This window comes from Pempheris klunzingeri, chromosome 2 (genome assembly GCF_042242105.1).
Source record: "Pempheris klunzingeri isolate RE-2024b chromosome 2, fPemKlu1.hap1, whole genome shotgun sequence".
NCBI lineage: Eukaryota > Metazoa > Chordata > Actinopteri > Acropomatiformes > Pempheridae > Pempheris > Pempheris klunzingeri.
The window spans coordinates 25,488,588-25,506,785 of NC_092013.1; the positions used below are offsets into that span (position 1 = coordinate 25,488,588).

General features: G+C 41.3%; 1 protein-coding gene across 1 annotated transcript in view; it reads right to left on the reverse strand.

Moving 5' to 3' along the window:
• plekha6 (pleckstrin homology domain containing, family A member 6) overlaps positions 1-18,198 on the reverse strand; it is a 91,016-nt gene that overhangs the window by 14,229 nt on the left and 58,589 nt on the right. The window contains exons 10-20 of the mRNA XM_070844371.1: positions 14,633-14,704; positions 13,932-14,012; positions 13,116-13,265; positions 12,310-12,405; positions 10,321-10,432; positions 10,062-10,201; positions 5,912-6,076; positions 4,974-5,043; positions 4,560-4,663; positions 3,405-3,563; positions 1,515-1,667 (exon numbers count right to left, since the gene is read on the reverse strand). Of these exons, the coding sequence (XP_070700472.1) occupies positions 1,515-1,667; positions 3,405-3,563; positions 4,560-4,663; positions 4,974-5,043; positions 5,912-6,076; positions 10,062-10,201; positions 10,321-10,432; positions 12,310-12,405; positions 13,116-13,265; positions 13,932-14,012; positions 14,633-14,704 (1,302 nt within the window). The remainder of the gene's footprint in view (positions 1-1,514; positions 1,668-3,404; positions 3,564-4,559; positions 4,664-4,973; positions 5,044-5,911; positions 6,077-10,061; positions 10,202-10,320; positions 10,433-12,309; positions 12,406-13,115; positions 13,266-13,931; positions 14,013-14,632; positions 14,705-18,198) is intronic.

An 18,198-nucleotide genomic window follows, 5' to 3' on the forward strand; every position in this document is an offset into this window, starting at 1 on the left:
AGGTGTGCTTGAGATAGAACACATCAAATACCCTGACTGGCTAGGGGTTTGTGTACAGTGACGTTTGATTGCATGGTAGACATAAAGGGAAATCAAGAGAAAAAGTTAAGCAAGGAGATCATTCCCTTGCACTAACAAGGAAAAGGATAAAAAAAGATAGCAAAGGCACTGAATGTTCCTTGAGATACTGCTGGAAGCATAGTTCGCAAGTTCAAAGCTAAAGGAACACTGGCTACACTACCTGGACGTGGCAGAAAGAGGGAGCTATCGGAGTGTCTGATTTGGAGCCTCGGCTATGCCACTGTGAGGAAAATGTCTGAAGGTCTGCAGCCAAAGCCGTGTTTCTCTGCAGAGGAGAGGAGCTTTCTCAGTGAGACAGAGTAATGAAACAAGTAAATAACTGATGACATTATCCAAACTGTGATGGAGCAGGGAAATGTGATTGCAGATGTATTATGTTTTACATGTTAGCACACTATGTGTGCTACAAGCTAACGCTACCCAGATAGGCCTATTGTATCTACGTATGATACAGTAGGCCTGTCACAATGGTGTGTCTCCCTTCGAATATGAGTATGAATCATTATTGCAGGTAAAGTAAATGTACAGTATGTGAAATACACAGACTTTAACTGTAGAATAGTGTAGGGTGAAAGTAAATAATATGTGAAATTACAATACTATACCATTGAAACAGTCATTTCAATTCTCTAGAAGTCTGCCTGTGTATCAGACAGGAGAGGTGGTCTGATGGTGGAAGGGACTGTGTGTGTGAGAGAGTGTATGTTTTTTGATTTTTAATATTCATTATTACCCAGTGAAGTAGTGCTGTTTATTTATTTTCATGTGTTATAGTGCGGATGTTGGTGAGGTGGGTGGGTATGGAAGGAGGAGAAGGGGATGAAGAGGAAGGCCGTCTCCTCTTGATCAACCACACATGCACTTGCACAGATCCCCTCCCCCCAGGACCTCCACCACAGCGACCTACTTCTAGAGAGAGTCCACGGAGGAGAAGCAGTAGAAGAACACCCTCTCCCCCCACTGTCCCAGAACAGACACAACCTACAACACTCCAGGATGGGACATCTATCCCTTCCATCTTCCAGCAATAGTCCCCACCACACACATCACCCAGCTCAGACCCCACTCTGGTGCAAGGCATACCAGGTGCCCTTGCATGTGAATGTGGACTGGAACAGCCATCATGTTTAGGGATATGCATGCAGGAGACAAAGAACGCTAATGGACACTGCCCAAAAATGGACCTAACTGATGAACTATGAGTTTCAAATCACAACAGATTTAAGGTCAGTTTTTTGTTTTTCTTGTTTTATGGGCCAATATCCCCTATCATGTGTGTATAGAAGCCTTTATTGCGTGACATATTCTGGGATGTGTAAAACTTGATGATACTGTAAAAATAACAACTTCTTAAGGCAAAACACAAAGAATTGCAAAAACAGAAAAGCCTCTATGTGAGCTAAGAGGAAACTGCCTCAGCATACTGATCTCACCTCTTTGTTGATATCCAGGTCGCATAGTTCTGTTTTAACCTGTAACCGTCTCAGGCGAGCAATTTCTTCCCGAGGTGACTCTTGTCCCTGGCCTCGAACTGCTGCCTCCAAGTCTTTGATGTCAATCTCATGAGCTGTGAGACGTCTACGAATCTGTCCATGCACATACAGATATTCACACAAATACAGATACAATCTAATCATCCACAAGCTCAAGGACGAACGACCAGTTCAGTGAACAGTAGTTATCCTGGTCAAAAGTCAAAAGAGGATTAACTTCGCTAAATGTCTGAATCTTAAAGCTGTCTACACCTTAGTGGTTTGTGTTTGCACTGTAACCATGGATGTACAGACAACAATCACCTGTATTACGTTGATTGTAAAGAACATAATCGGATGACTAAATTCAGGTTACTTTATTTGTACCCATAGAGATTAGACACACATTTAACACCACAGTTAATAGACAAACTCAATAAAAGTACTAAAGGGTCCATAATCAGGACTGAAAAATAACAATGCAAAACCACAAAAAGTAATTAGAATAAAGAGATGAAATGCAGGCATAAATATGCAGAATGATGACTGCTGACAGAAAGCTATTTTCATACTGCTTTCTTCTACACCTTAGGACAATAAACCTCAATCCAGAAAGAAGAAGCTGGTATTCAGCAAGCAAACAGAGTCGTCTTTTCATTATCTACTGGAACTGTCTGGTGCACAGGGATGCTGGGTTAGGCTCACCAATCAGAGAATTTAAAGTTGTTTTGTGGACAGGTTTCCATGACAGAAAAGGAAAAAATGATTCAGTAAAAGCTTGACAGAATAAAGTCTCCATTGTTTTTCCAATGTGGAAATAGGACAGTTTCAGACACTCTGAAAGATATGTGTAACTGAAGACAGGATCCCTCACATCTCACAAGTTGGCAATGACTCAGTTGTGGCTTGTCTCATTCTCCTGGTGCCAACTAACAATAGCAGAGTCAGCTGCATACTTTAAAACGGTCCTATTTTCACACCTGGTCTGACACATATTTATGTATAGGATAAATAATAGTGGATGCCCATATCCTTGTGGGGAGCCAGTGGAGGGGCAACCTTGGTCAGACAGAATTCCATTTACTCTCATAGTATACTATTAGTTACAAAGTCAAAAATGCAGCCCAAAAGATTGTTACTTGAGTCAAATTGTTCTAAAAACCTACTGGTTTTTCAACCTACTATCAAAAGCAGAAACAAACAAAAAAAACTAATAAAAGTTGGCCAAGGTTGTTTTCAGCCATCTTGTTCTTTATTTCAGGTTTACAGTTGTGTTTAAAATTTCTATTTCTCAATCATTGCCCAGTTGAAGCCCGGTGGGAGTAGTGGGAAAGACTTTACTGACCAATAATAATTACTCCACCTGGTTGGACGAGAGACATATTGGTAAAGGTTTGTAAGGGCCTTTTTAGTGGATATATGGTTAATGCAAGATAACCACTGCTTCACCTGGCTGAATCTTAGGTGTTGGAAGCATAAAGATAGCAAATTTGATGAAAAACATTTCTGCACACCTACATTTATGCAGTAAATCACTTTAATAGCTAAGCTTTTGGTCCATCAGTCCACCAGAGCATAGATGTATGCAGTTAATCACTTTAATAGCAAAGCTTTCTAGTTTGCAGAAACTTTTTTCATCAAGGGATATATGGTTATAATCACTCAATATGAAGTTTGGTGCATCAGGTGAAACTGAATGCAATTTTTGCACTACATGAAAAATAGTGCGGGAGGCACAGGCAGCATTGGGTGGATGTACACTGTTGTTAAAACAACTTGTGGAAACTTGCACTGCAGGTAGATATGATTCAACAACACAGATTAAGGAGTGAGAAGGATGGTTCATCATACCACTTTGTAGTTGGCTGGAGACTGGCCACCTGAGAGGTTTAGACTTCGCCGCTTGTCCTTCAAAGAGCTGCTCTGGTTGCGGCGGATACGTTCATTCTGTTCCTCTACACTCATCTTCGATTTCACATCTGTAGTAAACACAGCACTCTTTGGACGCTCCTGTGAGAAAGATGTGGCATACAAAACATTTCAACTCAACAAGATTTCAGCTCTAGTCATATTGGAAATGACACAGAGCAGAAAACAGACAGTTGGTGTTGGTAACAGAGACAAAGAGGTTCAAGTCATATCTCAAGGATAGAGGCTATTTTGTCTCACTTGAAAACTATGCATCAAGGCAAACCGATATGACGTATGAAATTTCCTGAGGTTCAATCCTTGTGCCTCTATTTCCATTAGGCCAAATTATATAAAATAATTTTACCATCAAACAGTTTCAATAATTATTATAATTTGTGTATTCATGTTTATGCTGTGTTTCTTGTTTTTAATGTATTTCAAACTGGGTTTAACACTTTAAAGCATGAACATGAACACAACAAAAAGCAAACCCTTTGCCATGATGCACACTCATTGCCTGCGCAGAAGTGCACACAGGTAGGCAGGTATGTAGGTAATTTTCTTCTAATGAAATGATAGGATTGGCATAATACAGGCCTGTAATAGACAGCCACAGATAGTGGATTTTGTTCTTTCTTTCTTCTTTTTTTTGTCAAACTATTTTATGTCTTTGAGGTGCCCCAGTGGCTCACTTGGTAGAGTGTAACCATTAAGGCTTGGGCTTCAATGCAGTGGCCTGGGTTAGATTCCAGCCCACGGCCATTTGCTACGTGTTGTCCACTCTCCCAAGGTCAAAAAGACAGTGTTAAAAAACTATTTTATGTTTTTGATTGCTCTTGGGCTATTGTTAGAATTTCAACAACTATTACAAAGAATCCTTACAAAATAAGTTATGTGCCTTGACTATAATGTAGCAGCAATTACAAGATATTCTCAGAGTATTGGGACAGAGGCATGGTCCCTAATCTATGGCAGTGTTCCTGTGCACATCGTTAAAATGTTATTTTGTTTGAAGACATGAAGCTACAAATCTGTGTATGCTGTAGTTAAGATATATATTTTGATATCATTTACATGTAGTTTAGGTTTACATACCCTGGAGATTCCATTAGGCACTCTGCTATTATATTGGAATACTCCAGCAGAGTTGCTGTGTGATTCGTCAGTGGGGGACTTCGTTCTTGGAGGAACAATGCCAACTGGCAGGGGAAAAAATAAATAGATTCAAATCATCAGAAGAGGAAGCTCAATTCTCAAAGTTAACACTTAAGGCAATGTTTGCATATTCGGCCAGTCTCACTTGATGCACAAAACATAAAACACAGCATTCATTAAATGGATTATGACTTTTCTTTCATGTGTAATTTGCAAATGTCAGTACATGCAATGCCATAAGCGTAATCCCATGCTCCACGAGGTTCTGTGTACCAACCCATGAGCCAATTGCTGTATTATGATCATCAGCTGAGATAGGATGAGTAGCATTATTGCATAGAAACTTGGTTGTACCTTTATTCATGTTGGATTGTTTGTCCTGGTCCTGCACATCACAGATATTGTTTTGTTCACCAGACTTGGGCTGCAAGATGAAGAATTGATATAATTTGTCATCTAAACAACAGTAAACCTGAAACTGGTGAAAACGTCCAGTAAACATTCAAATTTGCTGATTAAACAGAATACATTTGATAATGCATTATTGTAGACACTGTATCTGTGTTGCAATATTGCAGACATATGTTGATCACACCCGTATGCAGGACAGTGAAATTTTAGACCCAAATCTTCTCATAGTAGGATTGCTGTGATCAGTGGATTTGCTCTCTGAGCTTCTGCAAAGAGTAAAACTTTGGTAAACTCTGACTCTGACCAGTTGTTGTCATGTTAACAGTGACAGGTGACAGTTAGAGACAGAAAGTGAAAGTGGTTACTACAAAGCTTTGCACCCCCTAATTTTTGAAAGTTTTGAAAATACATTCACTGCGCTGTTTCATGGTGTGACCATGTACAAACTAGCATGACTACATCACTACCAAGATACCACACACATAGACTTTGAAAGATGATCTGTAGCTTTAGAGAAATCCAAACTTGGCATCAGGACCCATACTGAGTGCTAAGTGCAACTCATCTTTGGCAAAAGAGGGCTTTTTGTGTTTAATACAAAAAAATGCAGTTTCCATTACAGCATTCAACTGACATATCTTTTAGAGTCAGATGACTTAAAAAGAGCTGAGGGAGAGATGGTATGGACACAGAATGGCAATCAAAGGCAGTGGGTGGAGTGCTTGAACAAATGGAGGTTTTCCAAAGAGGAAAAACATTTCGAGTTTAAAGGTGGGAGTGGTTGCTGGTAGCTTATATGCTTAAGAATTATGTTTAAAAGATGACATTTGACAACAGCTAGGTGAAACAAGGGCAGGACAGGGACAGAAACACATAAATACCTTTCTGATGTGAGAATCTTCAGCATCAAGGTAATCATCGATGGCCAAGCTACGTAGCCAGGCGGTGCTGCCAAAGGGCAAGGGAGGGATTGAGGGAGGGAAGGTAGAGGAGGGTTCCAAAGGGTAATAGGACTTGGGGAGGGGTGGCCTTGGGGGAACACTTTCCTAGATCACCATAAGGGCAGGAGGAAGGAAGGAGAGACAATATGAGGATGAAAGAGTGCTGCACATCAGGAGACTGATAATAAGCCAGACAAAGTGCAGAGCAGAAAGGACTCAAAGGAATGATTCTGTGGAATGGGATCTTGATCCCATGTTATGTAATTAGATGTGAAAATCCTGAGGTGGCCAATTAAATATGTTGCTCACGTTCGTAATTATTATTATTATTATATATTATTTAATTATTCAAACTACATGATTTCATGTACACTGTATGTTTGGTGGTTAGGGTTCGATGTGTGTGTTGGAGACTAGCAACTGTGACGTACTGCATATACCCACTAAATTCCGATGTTCATCTTTGTTACTTTTACAATCTAAGTGTTTATGATCAGGGCAGCATGGTGGTGCAGTGGTTCGCACTGTTGCCTCACAGCAAGAAGGTTCCAGGTTTGAATGAAGTCTCTAGCTGAAAGTGTGAGGAAGCTATAACCTTTCAAAGTGGAGGAAGTTGAAGAGGATTTGAACATTCAGCCCATAGACTTCAATGTAAAAAAAAGAAAGCTGAATATTTTAAAAGGTTTAAATGTAGATGTGTGAAAAGTCATAGTCTGCATGTCCTCAAGTGTACTGCCCTCACAGCGCGTTCACTTAGATGAAGCCAGACAGCCAGTAAACAGTCTGAAGTCCAAAAACCATATAAGACTTTTCTTGACTTAACTCAACTTGCCTTGACTCCATATGACTGTAAAACTGAAACATTACAGAGAACATATATCAGTACATTAACATAACTATACAGTGTTATACATTGTAATGCATACTAGCAAGTGTATTAGCGTAACTAATCCCCACACAGTTTTATGGCACGAGGATAAGTGTTAGCTACAACTGAAACTGTTAGCTAGCAGAGCACAGTTCAACAAACAGAAAACGTTTTCCTAATAAGAACTTACTAAAAATGCATCTGTTTGATAACTGTACACACTGTACTTACAGGCAAATGATTTCCAAGGCACAAGCACGTAGAAAAACACTCGGCAGCAACACCAATCCAAAACTGTCTTGCCTGTCTGCTCCACTAAACAATATGGTCTGCCAGCTGAATTACCGTTGGCCAGTAGATGGCAGTATGGTACACCCCAAGGACCAATGCAAACAAAATACATGTTCCCAACTTTCAAACCTTAACTTATTATGAGTACTTTTAAACTTATTTAACACATGTATATTTTAAGCTACTGCCATTAAAGGCAGCACATAGTGTGAATGCTATTCAACAGCATTCACACTGTTGTTATCCTGTTCGGCACTTAACTACTCCTGCATACTTTATGCTTTATACCATTCAAACATCAACATGTTCAGCTCGTTGAGGACAGGCTATGACTTTTCACACATCTATCTTTTAAACCTTTTAAAATATTCAGCTTTTTTTTTTACATTGAAGTCTATGGGCTGAATGTTCAGATCCTCTTCAACTTCCTCCACTTTGAAAGGTTATAGCCTCCTCATACTTTCAGCTAGAGACTTCATTCAACTTTTAAACAGGTCACAAGACCTACAGTACACTACAACTACTGTTACAGTATAATTCAACTTTTTGATAACTTATGGTTTTGACAATATCGCAGTTTTAGTTTTATGCCGTTTTCCCTCCTTCTCAGATTTTATAATGGGTGTGTATTGTGCTGCCTAGAGTGGATGACGTTATTGCTAGAGTGCAGAATAGCAGAAAAATTGTCAGAATTTTGTCTTTAGCTCGCTCTCACGCCCACAGTGTCACTCAGACTCATGCCTCAAAAAAAAAACGTAGAAAAAATTTGGCCACAGAAACAAAAAACATACACAGCTGCCTCCATGAGCCTCGAAGCGACAGGAATGCCAACCAACTGCCTCATTGCCGGCCATGTTAACTGAGAGCACAAACATCAGGAGGGAGGCAGAAACAAACACTATTCTAACCTGCTCCAGCTCTCTCAATTTAGAAGTTAGAGACATCAAACTTTTTAAGCAACAGTACAGAAACGTAATGACATGCAATGCTGTGACAGTTACTGTTATAAGCTAAAACCTGGATTTTCGGAGGTGTGTGACAGCTGAAATCTCAATGAAAAGAGCTGCGTGAGCCCAGAGTGACTCAGCAGGCACCATCACCATGGCAACCCGACAGTTTATTGATATCGGCCAATTAGTGACGTCTGACACGCAGAAACACAGAGACTGGAATGATGCCAAGAAAAATCTACCTTTCACAGTAGCAACAGGGAATATTAGATATCTGGGCATCAATTTTTCCACCAGGCTGTCAGAGTTTTTTCATCTTAACTTCATCCCACTACATTGAGCATTGAAAAAGACTTAATCCACAGGAACAACTTACCCATTTCCTTGACTGGAAGAATAGCAGCAGTAACAATCCTGCTAAGAATAGATTGCATTTTTTCAATGAACATCACACAAGTTTAGTTCCCTAGAGCCCATCATCAAGAAAGTTTACTGGAAAAATTAAGAAAACAGGAATCAGTCTATCAATACTGCAGAAACACCACAGAAGTCTATCTGCACCAAATTCCCAAATCTATAATTTTTCCACCCATGTACAACACATAACAAAATGGCTACAAGAGCTACATGAAAAATATAAATTCCAAGAACTATCGCAACCACATCTCCTATTTTTTTCACAGTCAATTAAAAATTATTGTTGTTTAAAAAAACCCTTTCATATCTGTGACTCTTGGTGGAAACTCAACCAAATCACAGGTCATCCACTGATTCCAAATAACATCACACCAAAATCACATGTATTTATATGTATGTTAGTCTTTCTTTCTTGGTTTTGTTCTGCTTATAATCCCCATAACTACTTATATATTAATTTGTATTGCATGTCATTACGTTTCTGTACTGTTGCTTACACCACTTTTTTTTTTAAATAAGAGAGAACTTGTAAGATAAGAGAAAACTTTTACTGTAGCACATTCAAGTTGTATAATGCTAAGGTACCCTTTTTAAGTAAAAATAGAACAAAGCAAAAATCAAATAACTAATTTATATGTTCTTTCTTTCATCTCATGATGACTCATAAACATTAACATGACAAGAAATTTCAGAAATCTTTATGGGAATCAGAGAGAGTAGTGCCAAAGAGTGTTATTTGAGTAAAATAGTTCAGGGATGCATGCAAAAAATTTCTTTTCCATGGGATCTCTGTAGAGCAGTTAGAAAATTAGCACTAACAAATTAAAAGATAAGGATCTGTCTGCAAAAGCAGTTGACAGCACCCATGGTTTTACAGAGGGGGACAAAATCCTGTCATGATGAACTTAAACATGATTTGGGGAAAATATCATGCCTGCATTTTATATTAATATTACAAATAAATATAGATGGCTACGGAAATAATCAGAATCAACAATGGAGTGGTGTATATCCTTTTCTTTAAAGATGGATCTATATGAACTGACTCCTTGGCTGCAAATATTTGAGGTTAACCCACTTACATCCTGAAGGTCAGAGTGGGTTTGGACTGTGTCTGAATATTGACTAGTATATTTGGTGTCATGCCCTTAAAAACGGATCTGGTTTGCTGCTCTGGCTTTGGCTGGGTTTGTAGGTTGGCAAAGTTTGAGTTGGTCCTGCAACTGGTGTTATGGTCTGTTTCCTCTATCACAGGGTCTAATATGCCCAAGGGCTCCCTAAGGTCTTGGAAAGGTAGGGAGAGCTGAGGGAAAGTGTGCTCATGGGGTTCACTACAATAGTTATTTATTTGTTCTGCATGCTGGCTTGTGCCAGGGTCCATGTAGGTTTTGGGCCGACACCTTGGCTTAGGGTCATTTTTGAAATGAGACAGTAAACACGATTTGGGGCGAGGTTTAGGGCTTGATCTTTTATGCATTTCAGGGTTAGTTCTATAGTCTGAACATGGACCTGGGCTGGGTTTTGGATTGGGGTCGGTCCCCAGCTGGTTGTGTCCAGTGCTTACCTCCTGGCCTAGCTGTTTGGTGGGGGAGGCCTGGGAGCCGGGCACTGGGGAGAAGGGGCTGAGTGGGCTGGTGAGGCTTACTGAGCTCAGGGGACTGGCTGGACTATTGGTGCTAAAGGAGCCTGATGCACCACTGGCCACTGTGCAAGACAAAAAGTGAGACGTGGGCGTGGCAGGGATAGAGTCATTAGAAAATACATGATAAAGACAGTGGTATTTCCATTAAACATGTGATTATTTTCCAACTCCAGTGTGTTACCTCTGTGCTTGGCTGTGTCTGTGCCTCTGGATGAGTTATTCTTGTGCAGTCCCTCTAAAACATCCTGTACTCTCCAAAACTCTTTCTGGATGTGCCTACGGACCAGTTCACTCTGCAAAATGCCAGGACAAATGAAGTAATGACAGAGGGAAGGAGAACTACTTTCTACAGTCCCTATGAAATCTGCTGAAAGTAAGGTTTGTGGAATCATCTGTGGGGACTTTGTAGAGGGACCTTGTTTCAGTTGAACTACTTGAATTTAGTTTTTTCAATTTTGTGAGCATTGGAAACCGGCAAAGAGGAAATCTCAGACAGACAGATATCGGATAACCTGGACAAACAAAAGTGAAACTGTCTGCATGGCTAATTACCATTACAGGTAAATTAAATATTTTTTTTCAAACTTCATTCCAATATCACTTAAACTATACTTGCTACTTCCACTAAAAAAAAACATATATTGAATGACATATTCAAACCCAAGTTATATGCCTTTACAACAAATAACAATATTTACAGTTTGTCTCTTATTTTATACTGGGGGTACAACAATACTACATATACATTCCTGATACATTCTGAACCATCAACTGTGTGTACCAATACATTTTACACTGTATATTTTCATAATCCTGGCTTCTGTTATAATTGAAAACCTTTGGGTCTTTCTTCAAAATATTTACCCAAATGTAAAGATTTTGAAAAAAATTACACTGGAACATTTTGAGTACTTAAAAATGTATTCAAGGACTTACCCAAAGTAGCGTACAAATGTCTCCTTAACACGAGACCAATGCTTCTGAAATCTATTCTCATCTCTGCTAAAAACACTACTTTTCTTGATTTTCCACCAGAGAATTATCGGTGTAGTTCATGTATATCCACCTATCATGTATACAACAGGAAAAACAAAAGGAGTAGGGGGCCCTATATCTTGTTCAAAAAGAATATAATTGAACTTATTAAATGCCTATGTGATTTAGCATATTTAGGAAAACACGAGGAGGACTAAAAACGAGGATAACAAAGCACAGGAGCTGCATCCAGACCAATGTAGCCCAGTGGCAGTGCATTTCAGAGAGGTAAAACACCCCGTGGCTTTTCTCAATCATTTTGGCATCTTGCACACAAGAATAGAGTATGAAAGAGAGAGTATGAAATCAAACATTTTATAAAAAAATAAAAAACAAATAACAATGGTGGTAGTATCATGGTTGCTCTCCCTACACATATAGTTTTTTTTCTAGACATTGACATATGTCTGTTAAAATAAAAAAAGGTTTAATTGTATAAATACAATAGGTGTGTCTTTGAGACCCAATTACTGTACATGAATTTCAGATTTCTTTTCTTCTTCCTCTAACTTGATGCAAATGGTAACGTATGTGATGTAGATTATGATATGTTTATGTTTAATTTTTAGGTTACATGTTTGATATTTAAGTATGGCTTTCGCATTACCTCTTTCTCTATGTACCTGATTCTATGTACTTTTTTTCATTGCAAATTATTTTATGACCCTGGGTGATTTGGCATTGTAGAACTTGTCAGTCTAACACAGCTTGGCAGCCTATTGTGTATTATGTATAAATATGGGTGTGGTAGTGTTGACCTTGCTTTCCTGTCACAGTCACTTCATAGAAATAATGGACCAGGCCATACATATATATACAGTATGTCATAACTCTTGCGCTGTTAGAACACTCTCCGTATGTGGAGTGGCTGCACTCCATATATAAAAACCAAATACAAAACATTCTCTGGAGAGCTCAAGAGAAAATGATCCTGAACATGTACTCTGTAAAACTGTATACAAAAATCAATAAAGGTTTGCCGTGATGCATAAAAGGGAGGTGATTCAAACTCTCTCTGATTATCGATAAAGCTGATCAGGGTGTTTTGTTTTGTTTTTATAACCATTACATTTCAAAAGTAAATGATGAAGAATTACAACGACTTTGTAATTGTGATGAAAGTGTAATCTATTACCTGCTCTCCTGCATTAAGTTGCTCCCATAGATCACCATGAATGGCATTGGCCTCATCCTCTAATGCGTCAAACTCCATGCGAGTGGTGGTTAAAGCCTGAGAGAAGAACAAATAAAGGAAGCAACAAGAGAATGTTTCTGTGGCTTATATAAATTGTGACCTTTTTGATAAGCATTTCACTCTTTTCAACTGACTATAAATGAAAAATTATGTTTAAATGAAAGTTAGACTTTCTCTCACAACCTGGCTCCTGTTTTTGTGTTTGGCCATGATTCTCAGGCCTCAGCTATCAAAACATTTTTGTCCCCAAATTGTTGCAAAGATCTTGAGATGTGACAACATTGGTAGACACAACCTATAATCATATAACATGAATGCATTTCATGTTCATCAATATACATTACATTGTCCACCACTCTGGTACAACATTAGGTAGGGCTACTCATTATTAAACGCTCTAATGGCTCTAATAGATGTTCACTACAGACAGTTTTGGTAACAACTTTAATGTGCACTTTCATTTTTAGTTTCAGATTGGTTTAGATGGCATGGTTAAACTTGTCTAATGTTTTCTTGTGATTGTCTAATTCAATTGTTGCTGTATTACATGAATCACCAATACTGTTGATGACTAAACTCATATTATAAATGACAGCAATAAGTAAGGCAGAGTAAGGCCACATTTGAAAAAAACACAACTACATCATAGATGACCATTTTTTACAATATAAAGACAGAGAGTCATCTTTTCACATCGCATTTTTTTGGGTCACTAATAGGATACTGAATATTATGCAATGTCTTACACTGGAGGCCTGGGAGAGCTCCCCTCTGATGCTGATGAGCTGGTTCTGGAGGGTTTCCTTTTTGAACTGCAGCTTTTCCATGGCCAAAGGCTGGTCATGGTACATCTCCATCTCCTGATGAGTTGCCACCAGCGTTTCCTCTAGACTATCCTAGGATCAGGAAGCATGATAGGCAAGACACTCATCACTTTGTGTCACAAAGGCATATTCCAGAAGTTATAATCTTTAAATAAAAAGATTTATTCTGTTTAATGACATTTCTTGGCCCACAATTTTCCGCTGCATGAACCATTCAAATGGCAAAAATGTTCACCAGTTTCTCTACCTCTAATACTTTTTACAATATAAGCTTTTTTCAACAATTTTTAGTATAGAAATGTTTTGGTGCGCACGACTGCAAGGAGCATGGTTCAAATTCCAACTCTGACTATTACTGCCATCTCCAGCCATTACAGCAGTGCAATGCACTTGAGCTTCAACATTTTTTGTTTGTATTTCAATCCTTTGAACAAAAGTACTCATAACAGGTTTTTAGCTTAAACATCTAAAGGTGCTATAGTATCAAAATTGACTGTAAAATCAAGACAAACTGAATTCCTAACGAAAGTTGTATTCATTATTTTTCTGGTCTATGGGTACATATCATTACATGTGTTAAAATAACATCTTCAATAAGATCCTCACAACTGTTGTGGTAAATGTTAAAAGTGCAGACAATGTCATAGTTTTTATCATAACAGTCCAAATTTGTATTAGCTTTCCAACAGTAAACATTTCTTAAACACATGGTATAATACTGTGAAAAAAATAATGTACCTTATCCATTCGCAGTCTGTGGACAACTGCCTCGTGATCTTTTAAAATTCGGTTCTGCTCACACAGTCGACCTAAGAGTTTCTGTGTCAGACAGGACAACGGGTGGTTACCACATATATTTATGTATGTATGTCGAAAGCAAGGACCTAAAACAAAGAGAAACAGAAGAAAGAAGAAACAGCACAAGAATGTATCTGTGTGGGTACACACTTATAGTACATAGCCAAAAGTAAATGAACACCAGAACATTACATCCACATGCGATAGCTGAACATGTCATTCTTAATCCACTGCTGTTACAGCCTTCACTCTCCTTGTTTTGGCCCCAAGAGTGTTAGTGAGGACCAACACTGACGTTGGGTGATAAGACCAGGGTTATAGTCTGCATTCCAGTTTATCTCAAACATGTCAGATGGGGTTGAGGTCAGGGCTCCAATCAAGTACTTCCATGCCAAACTGGGAAAACCATTTCTTTATGAAGCTGGCTTTGTGCACGTGGAAATTATCATGTTCAAACAGGGAAGAGCTAAACACTTAGAAGAACATTATTGCCTGTATACTGTAGGATTCTGATTAGAGGCTTAGACCGCAGATCAAAATATGTAGACAGAGGTGTTCCAATACTTTTGGCCATGTAACGTATTTGAAAAAGTGTGAAACATTTGAGTGTTTGTGTTAATTATGTGTGTGCAGTCTCTTACACTGGTTTCAATTTCATTAAGCTTCAGTGTGGGATGTAACTCTCTGGTGTAGACAGCATGGAAAGGAGGCACCTGTAAAAACAAAGACTGAACTCATCTTAATGATGACTGGCGTTTCACATTTTCTGCAGTGAATGATGGTTGATAACTACAAAAATATAGTATGTTACATCTGCCAGCAATCAGGTGAGAAGAACCCCATTTCAGCCAGATGTACGGCATGCTAGCATACTGGTAATGTATGTCTGCACACTGCCTCATCTCTAAACATCACTGAAGCTCTTTGGATCATGTATCAGAATTAAGTTGAAATCATAATACATCTTGGAAACCTGGCTATAAATAACGGAATCGAGTTGAAGGGAAACCCAGCAAACCCCCACCACAATTGCTTCATCCACATTAACAATGTGTCCTGCTAAGATCTATGATTGAATGGGAATATTATGAGGGAAACAGATTGTTTTACTTTACGACTTTAAGTATTGATGAGTCAAAACACTAAATTCCATTAAATTCAATTCGATTTTTTTGTCATTAGTGGAAATGTGCTAAAGCTCAAATTGTCATTCATGTAGCAATGAGCGTCTCCAAGTATTCACATAAACCAAACTTAATCTGCCCATGCCTGTAAGGGTTCAAAGGTGTCAAGACATCCAGTCTGCAAATCCGCCAAAAATATGACTGCACAGGCAGTATGCATGAACAGTATGAGCAGAGCATTTGAGGCAATTAATACTGTAGACTGTGAAATACTTCACAGTGGACAGATTAGTAATCAGCAGGTCAGACAGACAAACAGTTCTGTTAATATCACACAGAGTGTCTGTGCTGGTAGATGTGCTCACACATATTCCATTGCACATGTGCATATGCATGTGTAACATGATCTTCTGTCTCCGTGAGTTCTCCCAACACATATAGATCAGGCAGGACTCCGTTAACAGTCAACTCTTTTATTTTATAGCAGCCAACAATGCTTCAGGCCGCGGGCTCCTGCTTTGGCCATGTGTCTCCCTCCTGGGTCCTGGCATGCTACCGTATATAAAGGGAGAGAGGCAATCTACTGCACCTGTTCCCAGGTGCGCTGGTGATACTTGCCTCTCTCCTGCGCCATCTCCTGGGCCCGCCCTGCACCTCTCTCCATTGCAGCTGAGCTCAAAACCAGCCCACACCCCCACATACCTCCACCGCCCGACTTAGGCCGGGGACCGTCCGGGGACCGTCCGGCCTAACCCACCCCCCCCCCACCCCCCAAGGGACGGGAGAGGAAGTCGGCCACAGCCATCTGTGCCCCCGGTCTATGGATCACCGTGAACTTAAAAGGCTGAAGAGCCAGATACCACCGGGTGATCCGGGCGTTGGTATCCTTCATGCGGTGGAGCCATTGGAGGGGAGCATGGTCCGAACAGAGGGTGAATGGGCGTCCCAGGAGGTAGTAACGCAGGGCGCCGACCGCCCGCCGGATGGCGAGGCACTCTTTTTCCACCGTGCTGTACCTGCTCTCTCTCAGAGAGTTTCCTGCTCAGGTACAGCACGGGGCGGTCGACTCCCCGTACCTGCTGGGACAAAATGGCCCCCAGCCCTCTGTCCGAGGCATCAGTCTGCAACATGAAAGGGAGAGAGAAGTTAGGCGTGTGCAGAAGTGGCCCCCCACAGAGAGCCTGTTTCACCCTCTCAAACGCCCGCTGGCACTGCTCCGTCCACTGGACCGGCTCTGAGGCACCTTTTCGGGTCAGATCGGTCAGGGGACTGGTGAGGTCCGCGAAGTCCGGTACGAACCGGCGGTAGTACCCCGGCAGTCCCAAAAACAGTCTGACCTCTTTTTTGAACTTGGGCCGTGGGCAGGCCGCATTCGCCGCAGTCTTGTCTACCAGAGACTCGAGCACCGCGGCCACCCGCTGCACATGCTCCGCCCAGGTGTCACTGTAGATGATGACATCATCCAGGTAGGCGGCAGCATATGCAGTGTGCGGGCGCAGCACCCGGTCCATGAGGCGTTGAAATCACCTTGCGATAGTCCACACAGAACCGGATAGACCCATCCTTCTTGACCACAAGAACGATGGGGCTGCACCAGGCACTGTGGGACTCCTCTATTACTCCCATAGCTAACATGGCTGCCAGCTCTCTCTGAACCACTTTTCTCTTGTGTTCAGGTAACTGATAGGGCCGTGAACGCACCGTCACCCCTGGGTGAGACTCAATGTGGTGCTGTATGAGGTCGGTACGTTCTGGCAGGGGGGAGAACACATCAGCGAGAGATGGTCATTACAATGGAGCGGAGCGGATTTGGTGGAATTTGGTACCTCCGGCCCCAACTCATCTCTCTCTCCAATTACCGTCACCAGAGACACAGAGACTCTTCATATTTGGAGGAGGTTGAGGTGGTAGATCTGTGTGGCTCCTCCCCTTTCAGTACGCTCCACCTCATAGTCCACGTCGCCCACTCGTCGTGTGACCACAAAGGGTCCTTGCCACTTGGCGAGTAATTTGGAGCTAGAAAATTGTCTCAACCGCGATCCTCTGTTGTACAGGCGCTGCTGACGTTCCTGGGCCTGGAGCAAATTCTCACGTGACAACCTTCCCAAAGTGTGGAGTTTTGCTCTCAGGTCCAGGACGTACTGAATCTCGTTTTTGCTGGGGCTGGGACCATCCTCCCAGTTTTCCTTAATTAGGTCCAGCACCCCTCTTGGTTTCCTGCCGAACAGCAGTTCAAAGGGAGAAAATCCCGTGGAGGCCTGGGGCACCTCCCGCACTGCAAACAACAGAGGGTCTAGCCATTTGTCCCAATTGCGTTCATCTTCGTGAATAAACTTACGGATCATGGACTTTAAGGTCTTGTTCATCTGCTCTACCAGCCCGTCAGTCTGAGGGTGGTAGACACTGGTACGAACAGACTTAATGCCCAATAATCCGTAAAGTTCTCTCAGTGTACGTGACATGAACGAGGTGCCCTGGTCAGTGAGGATCTCTTTCGGGATCCCCACTTGGGAGATTATGTGAAACAGTGCCTGTGCCACACTCTTTGCAGAGATGGTGCGCAGCGGCACTGCTTCCGGGTATCGCGTTGCTTAATCCATCAGGACCAACACAAAGCGATAGCCGCGTGCACTCCGGTTAAATGGCCCAATGAGGTCCATGCCAATGCGCTCAAACGGGACCTCCATCAGCGGTAATGGGCGCAATGGCGCTCTTGGGATGGCAGGTTGGTTAACCAACTGGCATTCAGGGCAGGATGCACACCAGCGGCGTAGGCTACATCCCCCCGAATGCCAGGCCAATAGAATCGGGCCATTATCCGGTCTAGTGTTTTATCATATCCCATGTGACCAGCCATCGGGTTATAATGAGCCGCCTGGAAAACAGTTTCCCGGCGGCTTTTCGGCACCACCAACAGGGTGTTTACTCGTCCTGTCTGAGTGTCACGACTCACTCTGTACAACCTGTCCCTCCGCAAGGAAAAGTGCGGGTAGGTCTGCGCTGCGTCAGGGCGCACCAAGTGACCATCAATACTTATCACTTGGTCGAAGGCTGAGCGTAAGGTGTCGTCACGAGACTGCTCG